The 17,099-nt window shown below is 38.3% G+C and overlaps 1 protein-coding gene across 1 annotated transcript in view; it reads left to right on the top strand.

The window, feature by feature from the left end:
- LOC126235840 (importin-5) overlaps positions 1 to 17,099 on the top strand; it is a 186,237-nt gene that overhangs the window by 79,053 nt on the left and 90,085 nt on the right. The window contains exons 10-11 of the mRNA XM_049944703.1: positions 7,180 to 7,333; positions 11,763 to 11,872. Coding sequence (XP_049800660.1) covers positions 7,180 to 7,333; positions 11,763 to 11,872 — 264 coding nt within the window. The remainder of the gene's footprint in view (positions 1 to 7,179; positions 7,334 to 11,762; positions 11,873 to 17,099) is intronic.

The following is a 17,099-nucleotide window of genomic DNA, read 5'->3' as shown; positions in this document are numbered from 1 at the left end:
GAATGATACAAACACCTTTCCTTGCTATCGCCTGAATTAGGAGGCTTATTGCTTATTTGGTTTAATTAATTAATAGAATATGAAGCAATTGGTATAAAGAATGCTTTTTCCAAACTTTCTATAAAAGAAAGTCTGCTATCAAGACATTGCTTTTGTTCAATTACTCTATTTATGAATGAACGTCTCTAAAACTGAAGACACTCGTCCGTGCTCTGCACTACACTCGAGCTCTGGCAACGTCGTTCTCTGTTCATTGGCCGACTGTGTTTTGTGACGTCAGATGCGCAGAACGAACCTAAACTCGGCCGCTGTCGTAAATGACACGCACTTTAGGTCCCCACTACAAGCCCTAGAAGCCTGCAATAGGAATTGTGAAACACCCTGCATAATGGAAAGAGAGTTTTAAAACTAGATATGTGTGGGATCCTGCCCACTCGTCTCTTATAGGGTGCCTAGGAAGCTGTTTTCTCGGATAGCTCGACAACATACAAGCAAATCATATTAATGGAATTTATTACAGTAATTAAATTGACAATACTTAACTTTCATTTCTACATGATGGGTCGGAAGCAATTGGCGACATGCAAATAATCGATGTCCTTTGATATGTACAATTACCATGTAAGCTAATCACACAAGTCTATAAGCCACTGCTATTGTTAATAGCACTGTGGCTCTTCTAGTGCAGCTCTACTCCTCTCTTCTAGTATGGCTGAGGCTAGGCGGCGTGTTGCTTTTATTCTCTTCATGTAGAGGCCGCTCCTATCCTGCTGACATCCTAGTCAGTGTGTTATTGGCTGACATCGTCTCACAGCCGTCTCTGCTGTATTGTTCTTGATCTTCGTGTCAACAATCATCGTTACACCAGGACAATATGTACTCTGAACAAAATTTATTGGTTATGAACTGCAGATTAAAATGGAAGAAATTGTAGAGATTGAACCTCGGTCAGTTGAGGTTATTGAGTGTTCCCAAGCAGACAGTAGGCAGAGATTGACAGAATTAGGTGAAACAAAATAAGAGAGAACATTAATGGGTAGCTGTGAGACATTGAATAGTGGAGGCAAAATGGTTAAAAACACACAAGGCCTAGTAACAATCCTTAAATTACCCAAGAAATATTTTTAGTTCAATTGACAAATGAGAAAAAAATAAAGAGCAGGCGAAAGAGATGCAGATTTCTAAAGAGATGGACAGAAAGTGAAAAATGGCTTAGTAGCTATGACTGGATGACAAGTGCAAGGTTGTAAAAGAATGTATAGTTAGCGAATAGATAGATAAATGCTGCCTGTTAGAAGATATAAGAGACCTTGGAAGAAAAGAAAAGGAACTGTATGAATACAAAGAACGCAGATGGTAAGCTGGTACTAAGCAAAAAAGGGGGATAGCTGAAAATTGGAAGGAATATATAGTGTGATTTGGTGATATTACAAACTTTCAGGGATGATGGAGAATGGTGAACTTATCAATTTAAGGCAGTGGACCATGGCCTGGAACAACAGTCAGAAGTTATAAGCAAAAATCATTAATACCTCTAATAGTGGAAGATAGGTAAGGGTACTGTTGTTTTTAAGATTGTAAGGTAGAAAACTTTCAGGGGTGATAGTAAAAAAAAAGTAGTAAAGCATTGGCTCTGAAACGCATACCTTGAGAGCTGTGGGGGCTTCACCTTTTCTCTCTCTCTTTTCATATTATCACCTCTAAAAGTTGTCTACCCTACAGTCTTAGCACCAACAGTACTGGTACACGTGTTCCACTGCTAGAGAAATCAGAATGATTCTTCCGTATAACCCGGACTCTGGGTCCCTTACCTCAGATTGATACATTTACTCTTCTCCATCATCCCTGACAGTTTGTAACAACATGGAATTGCAGTGTATAAAAGTACCATGAAATAAATGAGCTTAAAAACAGTATTCTAGAAAGAGAGAGTAAATGAGTAGTTTAAGTTGAATCAATAGAAATGAGAAGAATTTAACAGAATACTGGGAGAACTAGTTTGAAACAAGGCCCCTGGATAACCTACTTTCCCTCAGAATTATTGAGATCATGTTTATGATCAAAGGGTCTGTTGACCATTATTCACTCATTCTAAAATTTTACTCTTCCCGTAAGAATGCAGCAACAACATGTATTTCTTTAAAGACATTTGTTGGCAAGTATTCACTTTATTAATCTTGCATGATTGGTCAATTTCGGCCTTACAGGCCATTTTCAAGTGTGGTGTACAAAGAAAGAACAGAGACGCCACAAGTATATGTTTGGCTTACTGACATACTAAAAATAATATTTTACAACGGACAACATGAAATTATACTTTCTTACAGCAGACAGCTCATCATCTTTTTTAAATATATACTTGTAACGTGTTACATACATTTCTATTCTGTGACATCTAGCATAGCACTGTTATTTAATAACTCTTCAGCCTCTGAATTCAATTGTAAAATATCACTTTCTGGCTAATGTAAACATTATTTGTCATATATTGTATGTTGTTATATAATCACTTGTTAGTTTCTAATGATGTACTGTGTGGCAGTTAAATTTGTAATTATTTTATGTCCAAAGTGCAATAAAAACTTTGCTTCTCCTTTTCTGGGATTTCCACCCACTCTGCACACACATTTGATGTGTGGCACACTGTTCATTCTGGGTTTGTATTTTACAATTTTGAACTTCTATTTGGTGTGTGTATAACAACACACAGTAAGCGAAAGTGCTGGCAGGTCGTTAGACACACAAACATACACACAAAATTCAAGCTTTCGCAACCAATGGTTGCTTCATCAGGAAAGAGGGGAGGAGAGGGAAAGACGAAAGGATATGGGTTTTAAGGGAAAGTGTAAGGAGTCATTCCAATCCTGGGAGTGGAAAGACTTACCTTAGGGGGGAAAAAAGGACACACACACACACACACACACACACACACACACAAAGCAGATATTTTCCCACGTGGAATGTTTCCCTCTATTATATTCAACACACAGTAAGCCTTTGACAGATATATTGAGGTATGGACACACTAACTCAGATTGCCGTAATTATTTCCCATGTGGACAGAAGTGACAGTTGGATTTTCAGCAACAAAAGTGAGCACATGTATGGTGACCTGTAATGTGGCATTAGTTATGAAGAAGACTGTTACTGCATCCAGTAAGCATTCTAGTTTTAAATTTGAACCTTTCACTTTATGCACTCGCTTTCGGATTGGCTATGTCAACCATTTTATAATTGCTTTATGATTTCCAAGACTGCTTTATTTATTTATCAAAACCCAGAAAAACACTAAAACATAATACAATCCTAAAACCACACTGTATTAGTAACGGTTGAGAGAACTTAGCACTTTCTGTGTTCTGTGTTCATTAGCCAGAATGGTCTATGGTTATTTTGCTGAAAACAAGCCCTCCGTGTCATAGGGTTTGCTCCGATTACTGCAAACCAATAAGTGTTCAGGGTGCTGTCTTGCACGGCACTCACAAGGATCATCAGGAGTGTTGCAGGGATGGAATGTAGTGTTTTGAGTACAGGGCTTTATGATACTTGCACCATGAATTTGTTGTAGGAGGCCGAAGTTTACGTATGGGTTTGTCATTTGTTGACAGTTTGTGGAAGAAGGTAGCCGATACTGCGTGTCACATTCTGAACAAATCATGTGTTATTCCTATTGTTATAATTCATCAATAATTTTGTCTGCCAGTCCACCCCTAATAGTCTTACCATCTGAAAGTTTCTTGTTCCTTAAAATTTCAACATAGTTGACATGGTGCCCATGTACTTCTGGACCTGGTCACACATTTCAGTTTTGTGATTATCACATTACCATAAAGCCGAGCTTTTACCACACTATTTTACGCTTTGTGCCCCTGTCACCTAAGTAACAAATAACCTATTCATTCATAGGAAGACTGAAAATTTCCATAGCTGCAAAGGCCTCCATTCCACCACTAGTTCCTTCATAATTTCTTTCACTTGTTCTGTTAGGTTACAAATTGCTGACATGATTGTTTTTAGAAAAGTCTCCTCTACAACATTGTTCATTACCCAAAATATCCTAAGACCAATTGTAGTATAATGTGAATCATTTCCTCATTTTCAAAAATTAATATCTTTGTTCAGTCCGATATCAATGTTGAAATTTTTACAGTACTTGGCTATCACATAGGTGTACAAAATGTACAAAAATCAAAATTTAATATTCTGTCCCACCAGAGATAATTAGCCCCCAAACGTTACAAAAATAAAGATTTTTCAAATTTCAGAAATTTGTAAAAAATCAAGGAAACATTTGTCAGTGTTTATGCTGCATATACGGCTAGTAGCTTATGATATGTAACTGAAGAAAAAAATACACACTGATAAACCATTCCTTGGTTGTTATTTTTGGGTTTAAAAAGTGGATTGTCTAAATTTTCAATACCACACTTCGAAGGTCATTTTGACTTGTTATTTTTGAATTTAGGGTATTTTAGGTAATAAGCAGTGTTTTAGAGGAGACGTTTTAAAAAACAGCTCTGTCAATTGCAGTGTTGTAACTTAACCCTGTGCAGGAAGATTCAAATTAACACTAATGTATCCAACCGCTGTGTGTTTCAAAATGAAAATGGCCGCAATTCAGTAATGGTGAAAGGTAATTTTTTTTAACTGTTTTGAAGTTCTCAATTATAGGGTAATCACATATTCAAAAAAATTAGAAATGGTCAAGCAACCAACTTAATTTTGATTGGATCGCTTCACTTGGATTGACCCTTCTACATCTAAGAACGACTTTCCATCCAAGATAACATGCTGCATCCTCCCTACCAAAAAGGCCTCAGTCCAGTCACATATTTCACTTGTATCTCATGCGATCGTACTTTTGACAATAAGCGCAGGTTTGGCACTGAGTCAAATGCTTTTTGGAAATCAAGAAACTAGGCCGCAGATTCAGTATATTTTGACAGGAAATCCATTGGGTTCTGGAGCTGTGCTCACTTCTAACAATTTTAGCATTTTCTTAGCACCATTGGCACTTGTTTCATTCACCTTTTCAGTGGTACGCATTAAATTGGGGCAATTTTCCCGGGTTTTTCTTTGTAAAAGAACATTTGAAAATGGAGTTAAGCATTCCAGCTTTTCCTTCGCTACCCTGAATTTCAGTTCCAGTATCATTCGTTTGGGAGGTTTAGTGTTTCATATTCAGGATGTTTACAAATGATTCATCAGGGTTTGGGTAAATGTATTTCACAAAGTATTACACATAATTACAAATGCTCTGTGGGCTCCTTGTGTTATATGACAAACATCTGTGGGGCAGTCAGATTCGGCCCTTACACATTTGAGCATCTGCCTGCCAATGTTCGCCAGGGCAGCAGTGATACAATTCTGTAGTTCAATCAGTATTATCGGCAAAGCTGATACTCAAAAACATTGGCTTAAAAAAAAAAAAAGTCTAAATGCCTAAAGAAAAAGAATCTGGAAGTGTAAGATCAGCAGACCTATGGGACCACCCGAAGAGAGCCAAATCATCCAGAGCACAGTGGCCAAACCCCTGGTTTGGAAGTTCCTTGTTAAGATGGCAATGCCCCAGTTCTTTCCAAAGAGGCAGAGCTCCAATTTTGTTGGGACATGATGTTCGGGATATCAGCTGTCAGTTAAAGAAACAACCACTCTTACAGTGTTATAGGTACACTGTACATCAACATGTACTATAAATTGTATAAAGAGAATTTAATACGTATGTGCTGTTATTACACAATTATTCTATAGTTATTAGCAGTTTGTCAATGAAAAATACTATATTTGTTTCCAATCAAATATTTTAACTTTGTTCCTAGTTATAAAAACTGATCTGGTTTGACATATTAAATTGTTCGTTATCTTAGTTAACGCTAAGATGGCTGATGAAATAACTGTCTCAGTAGAAGTGGCCTCAGTCAGTGCAAACAGCTTTTATAGCACAGCAATTGCAGTCAGCAGGCAACAGTGTCAGTGTACTTGTAAACAAAAATAGACTTAACACACACTGCTAGAGATCACAGAAGTGCTTTATGTAATTGAATTTGAAATTGTTTAAGTTTGTTGATATATTTGATGAAACTACTCTTTGGGCACTGTATTGAAAGCTTAAGGTTAGTAACTAAAGGAAACAGCTGAATATTGGTCCAATCCTAAACCTTTTTCTAACTTCTGTTGAAAAAGCTACACCCATCAGCCACGGTGCTGTGACTTCTTAGAGTGAACAACTAATATCGAACTGCTTTCTGCAAGATAGAGCAACAGCACTGTGAAATAAATTTTGATGATGAGTGGGTGATACAGAGGCTGATATCCATTGGTGGCTGTCAGTGCAATATGGAATAGTATTATTCAGCAGAGAAATGTGCATGAAAAAGGGTCCAGGGGTTGTAAAGGAGTGAGCTTTGAAGTGCTCATCATAGTGAGAGTGTTATTTTAGATATTCTGTTGAGGAAGTGTAAATGTTGAATCAGAACAAGCAACTCCCTGTTCCTAAAAATTCTTTGTTAAATTTACTGTTATACTGCATATAAGATCTATGAAGTGTGTGTTTATGGACAGTTTACTAATGTCCAGAGGTGCTTTTGTACGGCCATAAACCAAAACCCAAAACCTGGAAGATTGATATTCGAAGGGTGATCGTTTTTTTAAATTGTGAATGGAAATGGAATTATTTGCACAGTAAATGATTACATCTAAGGTTCTCCTCAGGAATATACATTTCATTGTCGTATCAGAGTGTTAAGTATTTAAGTACAGTGTGAAGCTGTCACCAACCTCATTGTCGTTTGCACTGAACAAATTTCTTTTAATAGTCGTGTTTAGAGTGGTATTGCCCTGTCTTCCACTGATTTGAGAAGTGTCCCATCCATCTGTTCTTTAAAATGAAGGTGAAAAAAGACATTATTACTTATTAAACTGTGGGATGGCAACAGATGGACAGAAAAGTGAAATATTATCATCCTAACCAGTAGTTGACTTGCTGTGAGGTGATTCGAGGGGGAGATTTATCAGGAAATTATGTTTGACCCCTAGCTGTTGGTCTGCTATCATGCATTTATTGGGGAAGTGGGTTTTCTATTAAGATTTTATTGAAGTTTTCATTTTAAGTTTTTTGTTTGTTTGATACCTGTATGTAATAACTCTTAAAGTACTAATTTTTTCATTCCTTTTTTCCAGCACCCAAGAGTACGTTATGCTGCATGTAATGCAATTGGGCAAATGTCAACTGATTTTGCTCCAACTTTTGAGAAGAAATTCCATGACAAAGTTGTACCAGGTCTTCTGATGGTTCTGGAAGACAATGAAAACCCACGCGTGCAAGCACATGCAGGTTAATAAGCATTTCCATTTAAAAAATTTTCATTATTATTCACTGTTGGTTACTTTTTTACAACTAACATAAGATTTTTCCAGAAACAATTGATTTTCAAACACTTGGTGTAAGAACAGTGCTGCACAAATACTGAATAGGTCTTTTAATAAAATGTCATCAGCTAACAACTGAATGATTTTCATTTATCTTGACCACCGTAAATAACTGTTTGTCCAGATGCAAATTACAAAATTTCTCAAGCAAATGTTCTGTAGCCATCAGGGGGACATAAATCAGCATGATTGCCTTTGTTATAGCTTTGCTTTTTACAAAGATATGAGTAGTGGTAGGCACCCTGTATTTTTTGTTCGGTAATTCCTTTCCTTTCCTAAAGACCTATTCAAAAATGTATCACAGTGTACCATTCACTGAAACACAACATTATTAATTACATAACACAACATTGACTTTGAGCCTGGGATGACAAACTTGTCCACTTGGAGTTGTCAGAAAACAAGTAAAAGCATAACACAAAGTAAAAACATTACACAAAATTGACTTTGACTGTCCTGTACCATTACCCAGGAGTAGAACATCCAAAGGTGCTCATAGTGGTGACCCTGGACACCGATACACTGGTGCACTCGTTGAATGAAAGAACTATTTACTGCTTACAGTGTTGCCTGCTGAAGAGAATTACAAGTAAGCACAGTACGTTCCTGCATGCCCTGCGGAGTTGTTGGAATATCGCGATAGGCGTCTTTAATGCATCGCCAAAGAAAAAAGTCCAGAGGATTTAAATCAGGAGACATAGCAGGCCAAGTAACTGTTCCTCCTCAACCAATCCATCTGGCAGGATACCTTCGGTTCAGAACACGACATGCACACAGGGCATTATGTGCTGGACATTCATCATGTTGATACCACATAAGTGTTCTGGTTCTTAGCGGCACTTCATCCAAAAGAGGAGGAAGAATTCGTCCGAGGAAGTTGGCATACGCTGTGCCGTTTAGACTACCATTGATGAAATAAGGGCCAATAATTGTCATACCAAGCATCCCACACCAGACATGAACTCTCTATTGACTCTGATGTTCCACCTGTCTAAGCCGTCGTGGGTTGTTGCTGGACCAATAATGCTTGTTCCTTGTATCTACCTGTACTTTGTTTGAGAAGGGACATTCATCGGTAAATAGAACATTGGAGAAGTAGTTCGGAATGGCGAGGATTTGCTGGGGTGCCCACTGACAGAACTGTATACGATTGTGGAAATCATTCCCATGCAATTCTTGATGTCAGTGTACATGTTAAGGATGGAACCGGTGACATGTAAAAATGCAATGTACACTGGTTTTAGGAATGTCAGTCTCGTGTTCAAGCTGTCGTGTGCTCACATGTGGATTCATAGCAACGGAAGCAAGAACAGTAACTTCGGCAGCTTTGTCTGTGCAAGTGCTACGACAATTGCGTTATTGTGGGTTGAAACTTCCCGTTTCCTGAAGCGTCGCAACAAAATGAGAAAACATCAGTCAGGCAGGTGGGTTCTTGTCAGGATATCACTCTCTGTACAGTTGTGCTGCTTGCGTAGCATTTCGCCAACCTTCAACAACAACAACAATAATAAAAGAAACGTTGTGTCGATGCAGTTTTTAGGAAGGACAGCCTTTACTGTATGCCTACTCTACACAACAGTATTTAAAAAGACTAAACTACTGTTCTAAATGTACCCATACATAAGAAAAAAGTATTGCAATGACTGTTCTGCTAACTTACATTCCCCATAAATGAGTAGCATTTCTACCTCCTCTTCCTTGGTGTACGTTCTACTCACACAACTCTTCAACAGACGATGATTGATGGAATGATAGGTGTGCATTCTACTTACATTTACACCTGTCCTCTGTCAACATCAGCACATGTATGTATTCCATTACCCGGAGTACCTCCACCAAGTGCTGGGAGCGTCAACATCAATGTTGTGTTATGTAATTAATAATGCTGTGTTTCAGTGAATGGTACACTGATGCATTTTTGAATAGGACTTTAGGAGAGGAAATGAATTGCCGAATAAAAAATACAGGGTGCCATTTAAGTCATATCACTGTTCTCATCTTTGTAATAAAAACAAAGCTACAATGAAGGCAATCATGCTGATTGATGTCCCCCTGAAGGCTTGAAACAATTTGTAATTTGCATATGGGCAAACAGTTATTTAGGGTGGTCAAGATAAATGGTACACACTGTATAACCCCCCCCCCCCCCCCAGAAAGTGTGTTGGTTTTGTTCAGGATTCCAAAATGCTGCATTATTCACCATTCTTTTGGCTACAAAAACCCAATTTTTCATTATAAGATGCAAAATCCAGGCTGTAGGGTGGATGAGGAAGAACAGTCAATGAAATTTTTTGAGCTCCTAATTTCCTGAGTGTGGCACAGCTGTGTTCAGCCCACTGGCATCCAGGAGATTGCACAGGTTTGCGTGACCTTGTTGCGATAATGACCGATGCTTCACGTGACAGATCTCCATAGACGGTCTGCAAACACGTTTGAATATCTGTGATGCTGTGTGTTTTCCACTAAAAGAAACTCAAGAACAGCTACCTGCTTGGAAAGCATCTCCGTTACAGACACCATTTTGACGGCTATGTATAGTGCAGTCAACTATTGGAACTCTGTGAAACTATAGAGGTTGAAGTGGGAATATTCTATGATAATTCCAAAACATATTCTGCATTTTTTCAACTGTAATTGGCCTATAAAAATCCATTGCATTACTTACTAAATGCTTCTTGTTTGTATTGTGAAGAGATTAACAGAAATGACATATTAAGACAGCTAGAGTAAAGCTGTATCTCATAGAATCTGACAGTGGTAACATTTTATATATGCTGAAGTGCTCAATTTTAAAATACATAAAATAAGGAAAAGAATCAAGGTAGGTAGACAGGGACTGTGATGTATCAAAAGTGACATAGCCAATAAGCTGATAAAAATATCAAAAAACCATTGGTGACTGGAGCACAAGGTGTTCATCCAGTATTGCAAGCTTTTCAAATGATTGGTACGTATAGTTCCGTCTCCCTTCCAGAATGTCCAGATCATGCCCTTTACGTTCAAAGTGGAGGGTATGCACTCCTCTGTTAATCGGAAGCTTGGTATGTATGCCCTTCTTTCAACAGATGGCCACCTAGGACCATATTATTTTTGTATGAGTGTTCCCTGAATCTTGTGATAGGAAGTTAAAAGTATGGTCATCTGTACGAACTAGTCATTTGGATTTTGGGTGAGATTAAAGTTTTATAGACAGTAAATTATATAGCTGAATAGTATGTTTTTCTAAATTTGGACCACTATACAGCAGCGATTCCGCGTGGTGTAAATTCAACAAGTCTTTAGTAGGTTTCCGGTGGTATGTTGAACCAGATGCGTAAGCGCAGATCACACAAATCTCATAAATTACATGTTGCTGGTGTGTATGTGCAGAGCTGTTGCCTGATTGTGTTCCATTGGGTTTGGAGCAGACAAATTTGGTGGACAAGACATGAACTTGAGTTCACTATCGTGCTAATCAAACAATTGTAGTGTGATCCTGGCCTTGTCCCACTAACGGTTATCCCGCTGGAAGGTGCCATTATCATCATGCAAGACATCAAGCATGAGCGGATTTAGGTGGTCTGCTATAATTTTAACCAGGTCCACAGCCGTTGTGGTGTATTCGGTACCTACCACAAGTCCCATATAATTCCAGGTGAATAATACTGACCCTATACTGCCACCACCAAACTCCTTCCTTGGTTTGGTTTTGTGGTTCAAGCAGCGGTTTACCTAGGTGACTTTGTGACACAGCCATTGACATAGTCTAACAAGAAATACAATACATAGTCTAACAAGAAATACAATAAACAAAAATCATATGAAAAGAATAATTGGAAATGCATTCATGCATGCCCGTGATAAGGAGAATGAAGTAGAGCAGAGGCAAACGGGGAGTCTTTCTAGCGACAAAAATGACTGCATCAATGTAAGCACAGGTAATATAAAAGGAATGGATCTAGTGTTAACAGCTGGATATGAAATAATGTCCACATCAAATCAGTCTCATGCTCACTCTCCAGAGGACCAGTTCTCATAAACTGCCCTTCTTGTGACTATCTAATAGTGTGTAGTTTGGCATGCTCAGTAGTTTCAGGATACAGCAGTCAGTCTAGTGCAAGAGTATACTGTATTTTATGAACGGCGATCTTCAACAATTTTTAACTCATCATTTTGAACTTAGCTTTTCGTATATCAAAAGTTCTTCATTAATAAAAAAAATACTATTTTTGGAACATAATTAGTTAAAAATCAGTATATTAAGGGGGTAATAAGGTATCACATTGTTCAGAATTAATGTACTGTATGTGTACTTACAAATCACAATTAAAGTATCTTTGTATCTTGTGTTCCAGGTGCTGCTCTTGTCAATTTTAGTGAAGACTGTCCCAAAAATATTTTAACACAATATCTTGATGCAATAATGGAAAAACTGGAAGCTGTACTTAGTGCAAAATTCAAGGAGGTTGGTATCATTTGTTTGGTTTTTTGGTATATATCTTTCTATGGCAGTAACATAGCCTTTAAATTTTCAAAGGTTTCCTTTATTTCTAGATTTAATAATATTTAGTAGTCCATTTCCTGCCTTGAAAATGTTGATGGCATTTTCACTGCCCAAATCCATATTGAATTTGAATGTAGAAAATTGTTGCATCTACATTGCTGCTCTGCAAATCACACTCGCGTGCCTGACAGAGGGTTCATTGAATGACCTTCACACTAACTATCCATTATTCCACTCTTCAAAAGTATGCAGAATAAACAGAATGCTATATTTTTCTGTGCGAGCTCCGATTTTCATTATTTTATTATGATGATAGCTTGTCCCTTTGTAGGTCTGCGTTAACAGAATATTTTTGCATTCAGAGGAGAAAGTTTGTAATTGAAATTTCGTGAGAAGGTACTGCCGCGATGAAAAACACTTATGTTTTAATGATTTCCACCCCAAATCCTGTATCATGTCCATGACACTCTCTCCCCTATTTCTCAGTAATACAAAATGTGCTGCTCTTCTTTGAACTTCCTCAGTATAATTAGTTAATCCCACTAGTAAGGATCCCACACTGCGCAGCAATACTCCACAAGAGGACAGAAAAGTGTAGTGTAGGCAATCTCTTTAGCAGATCTATTGCATCTTCCAAGTGTTCTGGCCTTAATACATAGTCGTTGGTTCACCTTCCCCACATCATTTTCTCTGTGTGCTTTCCAGTTTGTTGTTTGTAATTGTAATTCCTAGGTATTTAGTTGAATGTACAGCCTTCAGATTTGATTGATTTATCTTGTAACCAAAGATAAACAGATTCCTTTCAGCAGTCATGTGGATGACCTCACACATTTCATAATTTAGAGTCAATTGCCAACTTTCACACCATACAGGTATCTCAGTTGTTATGTAATTGGTTTTGATCTTTTGATGATTTTTACTAGACGATGAATGACATCATTATCTCCATATCAGGTTGTCTCTTAAATCATTTATATAGGTAAGGAGTAGCAGAGGGCCTATAACACTACCTTGGGGAACACCAGCAATCACTTCTGTTTTACTTGATTACTTTCCGTCAGTTACTCCAAGCTGTGACCAATGTGACAGGAAATCATGAAGCCAGCTGCTTAACTGAGACGATGTTCCTAAGCACACAATTTGATTACAAGCAACTTACGAGCTACAGTGTCAAAACTCTTGTGGAAATCTAGAATCAGTTTGAAATCCATTCACGATAGCACTCATCGTTGTGTGTGTGTGTGTGTGTGTGTGGGGGGGGGGGGCGGGGGGGGGTGTCCTTAGACTTACACACTACTTAAACTAACTTATGCTAAGACCAACCCCACACCACACACACACACTCCTGAGGGAGGACTCAAACCTCCGGTGGGAGGGGCCGCGCAGTCTGTGACATCTGTGAGTAAAGAGGTAGTTTTTTCGTAAGAATGTCGTTTCCTAAATCCGGTTTGACTGTTATGTCAATAGACCATTCTCTTTAAGGTAATTCATTATGTTCGAACACAGTATATGTTCCGAAATCCTGCTGCATATTGATGTTACTGACAGCGACTTGCAATTTAGTGGATTACTCCTATTTCCTTTCTTCAGTATTGGTATGACCTGTGAAAATTTCCAGTGTTTGGGTATGGATCTTTCGTCTTGTGAGCGGTTGTGTGTGATTAAGTATGGAGCTATTGAATCGGCATACTCAGAAAGGAACCTAAGTTCTTGATAAGAGTTGTGGGATATTTTCATCATCCTCTTTGCTGAAGGAATAACTAAAAAAATATAATCCAGTTTAAAAGGTAATGTTCACATAAGATCAGATGTCCTTGTTGTGGAATCAGTAGTTAAAGTATTTCTTGAATGTTATGTTGTTCTTGTGGTGCTGTGTGACTTGTTAAGTCCCTTGAGTACAGCAAAAACGCATGTTACTTGAGGTTATAATGTTTGTTTTGCCTGTAATGCACTTTAAACTTGATGTGAGGAATTAGTGAAGTCAGTTGAAAAGAACGTCTTAGACTTGTAGATTGAATTTTCTGAGGCAGAAGATTGTGTATGCCACCAACCTTTGTCTGATGTCGACTGCATGTTTTGAGCTGTAGACCTACACCTTTCAACCATTGATTTAATTCCAATTTTAGTCTTGTCATAATGTTATGAACGAATATGGTGTGCACCATAAAAAACTGGTGCACTAAATCAGTGAGATTCCTTTTAAAACAAGCAGAAAGTATTTTTCTTCCATCCAACATCTGGTGAGCAGTTCGCAAGACATGTGAAATACACCACATTGTCTCATCTGAAAGTCCAGGCCTAAAATTGTCTGTTTTCCAATACTATACTGTGCACATCCTTAGTGTTTTAATATGTAGTTCTGATTTTGGTACGCCATTCATATGAATTGTATTTAATACAATTATGGCCCGAAATGTAACATTGTTAGGATTTTGACCGTTAAAAATCAGTATAAAGTTCCGTTTAAACTACCTCCATTGTTGAATAAATTTTCTCTGCGTTAAATTTTCTCTGTCAATAAAATGTTCCCAACAAAGATCAGTACAGAGTGGCTATTCCAGTTGATCCATTTGAGCAAAAAACAACGTGGCTATATTTAAAAGCCACATAAACAAAACTATTTTATGGCCCAAGTGGGAGTTTGTTATAGTACTCTGGTACCAACATAACAAAACCAATATTTTGTTCTATTGATACAACTAATTAACCACTAGACGCCATGAGAGGCCTGCCGGTATAAAAGGCGGTTAGGAGTATTGTGTTCTCAGTAGAGAGAAGCAGTAATAGCAGAATGAATTACTTGGGAGAGGTCAGGACTTCGAATGTGGACTAGTCATTGGATGTGACCTGAGTATTCAACCCTTCTAAAGCTACCCAAGTTGACTTTTGCTGACGTGACTGTAAAGTGGATATGGGAAGGAACACCCATAGCACAACAAAGGCCAGGTAGATGTCATATATTGATGGACAGGAACTCTAGAGCATTGCGAAGGATGTTTGTTAAAAATTCCATGAAATTAGTGGAAGGAATGGCTCATGAGTTCCAAAATGCTACCAGCAGCCCAGCTTGCATGGTGCTGTGCATGGAGAATGAAAAAGAATGGGGGCACAGTAGTCAAGCACCTCCTCGTAAGCCACATATTTCAGTGGTCAGTGCTAAGCAGTGCTTTAGGTTTTTTTAAAGAGTGGAGCAGCTGGACAGTGTACGACTGAAAATCAGTAATTTAATCCAATGGGAGGGTTTGGGTTTGTGGTTTTGGCAAATGTCAGGAGAATGTTTCGTGCCGTAAAGTATAGGACCAACAAGTGAGTATTGAGGAGTTGGGGTAATTTTTGTGGTTAGGGTGTGATTCCCCTTATTGCACTTAAATTTTACATGCAGAAGGGCAGTTTCATATTGTGTACTGAGTACAATACACAAACAGTTTGGAGATGGTGATTTTTTTTTTTTTTTTTTTTTTTTGTATCATCATGTCAGTGCACTCGAGCCTCTGTAAGGCAGTGGTTTGTGGACAATGGACTGGGCTACCCAGAATCACAACCTAAATCCAAAAAAAAAAAAAAAAAAAAAAAAAAAACAAATCTGGGATGAATTAGAAAGTCTACTACACTCCATACTCCAGTGTTCAGCATCAGAACTTCCCTGGTTCCAGCTAATCAGGAAGAATGGGCTGCCTTTCCTCTTCAGATATCTCACTAACTCATTGAAAGAGTCCCCAGTGGAGTTCGAGCCATCATAAAGGCGAAGGATGGACACACTCCATTTTCATGTCCGCTAATAGATATTGGGATATTCCTAATCAGAAAGAAAATAATTGTATTATTTTCTTTCTTCTACTCCCATCACAGTTGGTTCAGGATTTCCTCTTTGGGAATAGTGCTAGAGAAACAGTAAGTGTCCACCATCAAACACAATCTGGTTTAAAGAGCTGATATTTGAAATAGGCAAAAACCTCAGTAATTCTGAAATTATGTTTATTAATCTTCTGGTCTATTTGTTCTAAATTTAAGAATGTTAGTGACTTACAAATTACCTGCCTTGTGGATATTTATTTGCACATACTATTGCAAAATTTCTGTGGATGCACCTGCCGAGCTGCTTAATCTTGTAAATCTGTGGCACTCTGTTAACCTAAAGGTAGGCTACTTCTTTCCTAAGGTTCAGATGCTTTACATTTAATATACGAGGGTTGGAACTTAAATAGTGGCCTATTTATTCACAACCTATACAAAAGAGTTGTGTGTTTGCACCTGTTACTGACCTTCAAAGTAGTCACCAGCATTGTGTAGAATGCATTGCTAGCGATGCGGAAGGCATGGTATACCATTAGCAGAGCGTATTCTGTTGATGGCGCGAATGGAGCAGTCTAAGTTATGGTGATTCTGGAGCATCACATGCGACCAGCTTTGCGAAAGAAGCGGCGACACTTTCTGTGCAACCCACCCATCATTTTGCAAGACAATGCACGGGTGCATACAGCGCAAGCTGTGGCTGATCTGTTTGGTCGTTGGGACTGGGAAGTACTGTCCCATCCACCATACTCCCTGAACTTGAATCCTTGTGACTTTGATTTGATTCCGAACATGAAGGAACCACTTCGTGGCATTTTCTTCAGAACTGTTCCAGAGATCCGGCAGTCAGTAGACCGCTCCATTTGCTCCATCAACAGAACAGGCTCTTCTAACAGTATAGTACGCCTTCCACATCTCTATCAGCGGGTTCTACACAAAGCTGGTGACTACTATGAAGGATAGTAACAGGTGCAAACATGTAACTCTTTTGTATTGGTTGTGAATAGATAATTGCCACTATTTAAGTTCCGACCCTCATAAAAAGAGTAAAATAGTTACTGGCAACTAGTCAGAACTCTTTATACCTACTAGGTTGAACATAGATGCCCAACTACCAATGATTAAGTCATAATGAAATAGTTTATTGTTTCATTAATCTTTCACTAAACTGCGGACTGGTGGCCAACACAAGTTGTTATGATGAATTGACAGAATACTTGAAGCCCCCCGATGCAATGGATAGCAACTCACTTTATAAATACTTTAGTAAATTACCTGGAAAGTACCAGTCTGTGTTCAGCTATAATACTGCTGAATTGTTGTTGTTGTTGTGGTCGTGATGGTCTTCAGTCCAGAGACTGGTTTGATGCAGCTCTCCATGCTACTCTATCCTGTG

Source organism: Schistocerca nitens, chromosome 2 (genome assembly GCF_023898315.1).
Source record: "Schistocerca nitens isolate TAMUIC-IGC-003100 chromosome 2, iqSchNite1.1, whole genome shotgun sequence".
NCBI classification, from domain to species: domain Eukaryota; kingdom Metazoa; phylum Arthropoda; class Insecta; order Orthoptera; family Acrididae; genus Schistocerca; species Schistocerca nitens.
Note: the sequence above shows the minus strand (reverse complement) of the source record. Positions and strands in the feature narration are given on the sequence as shown.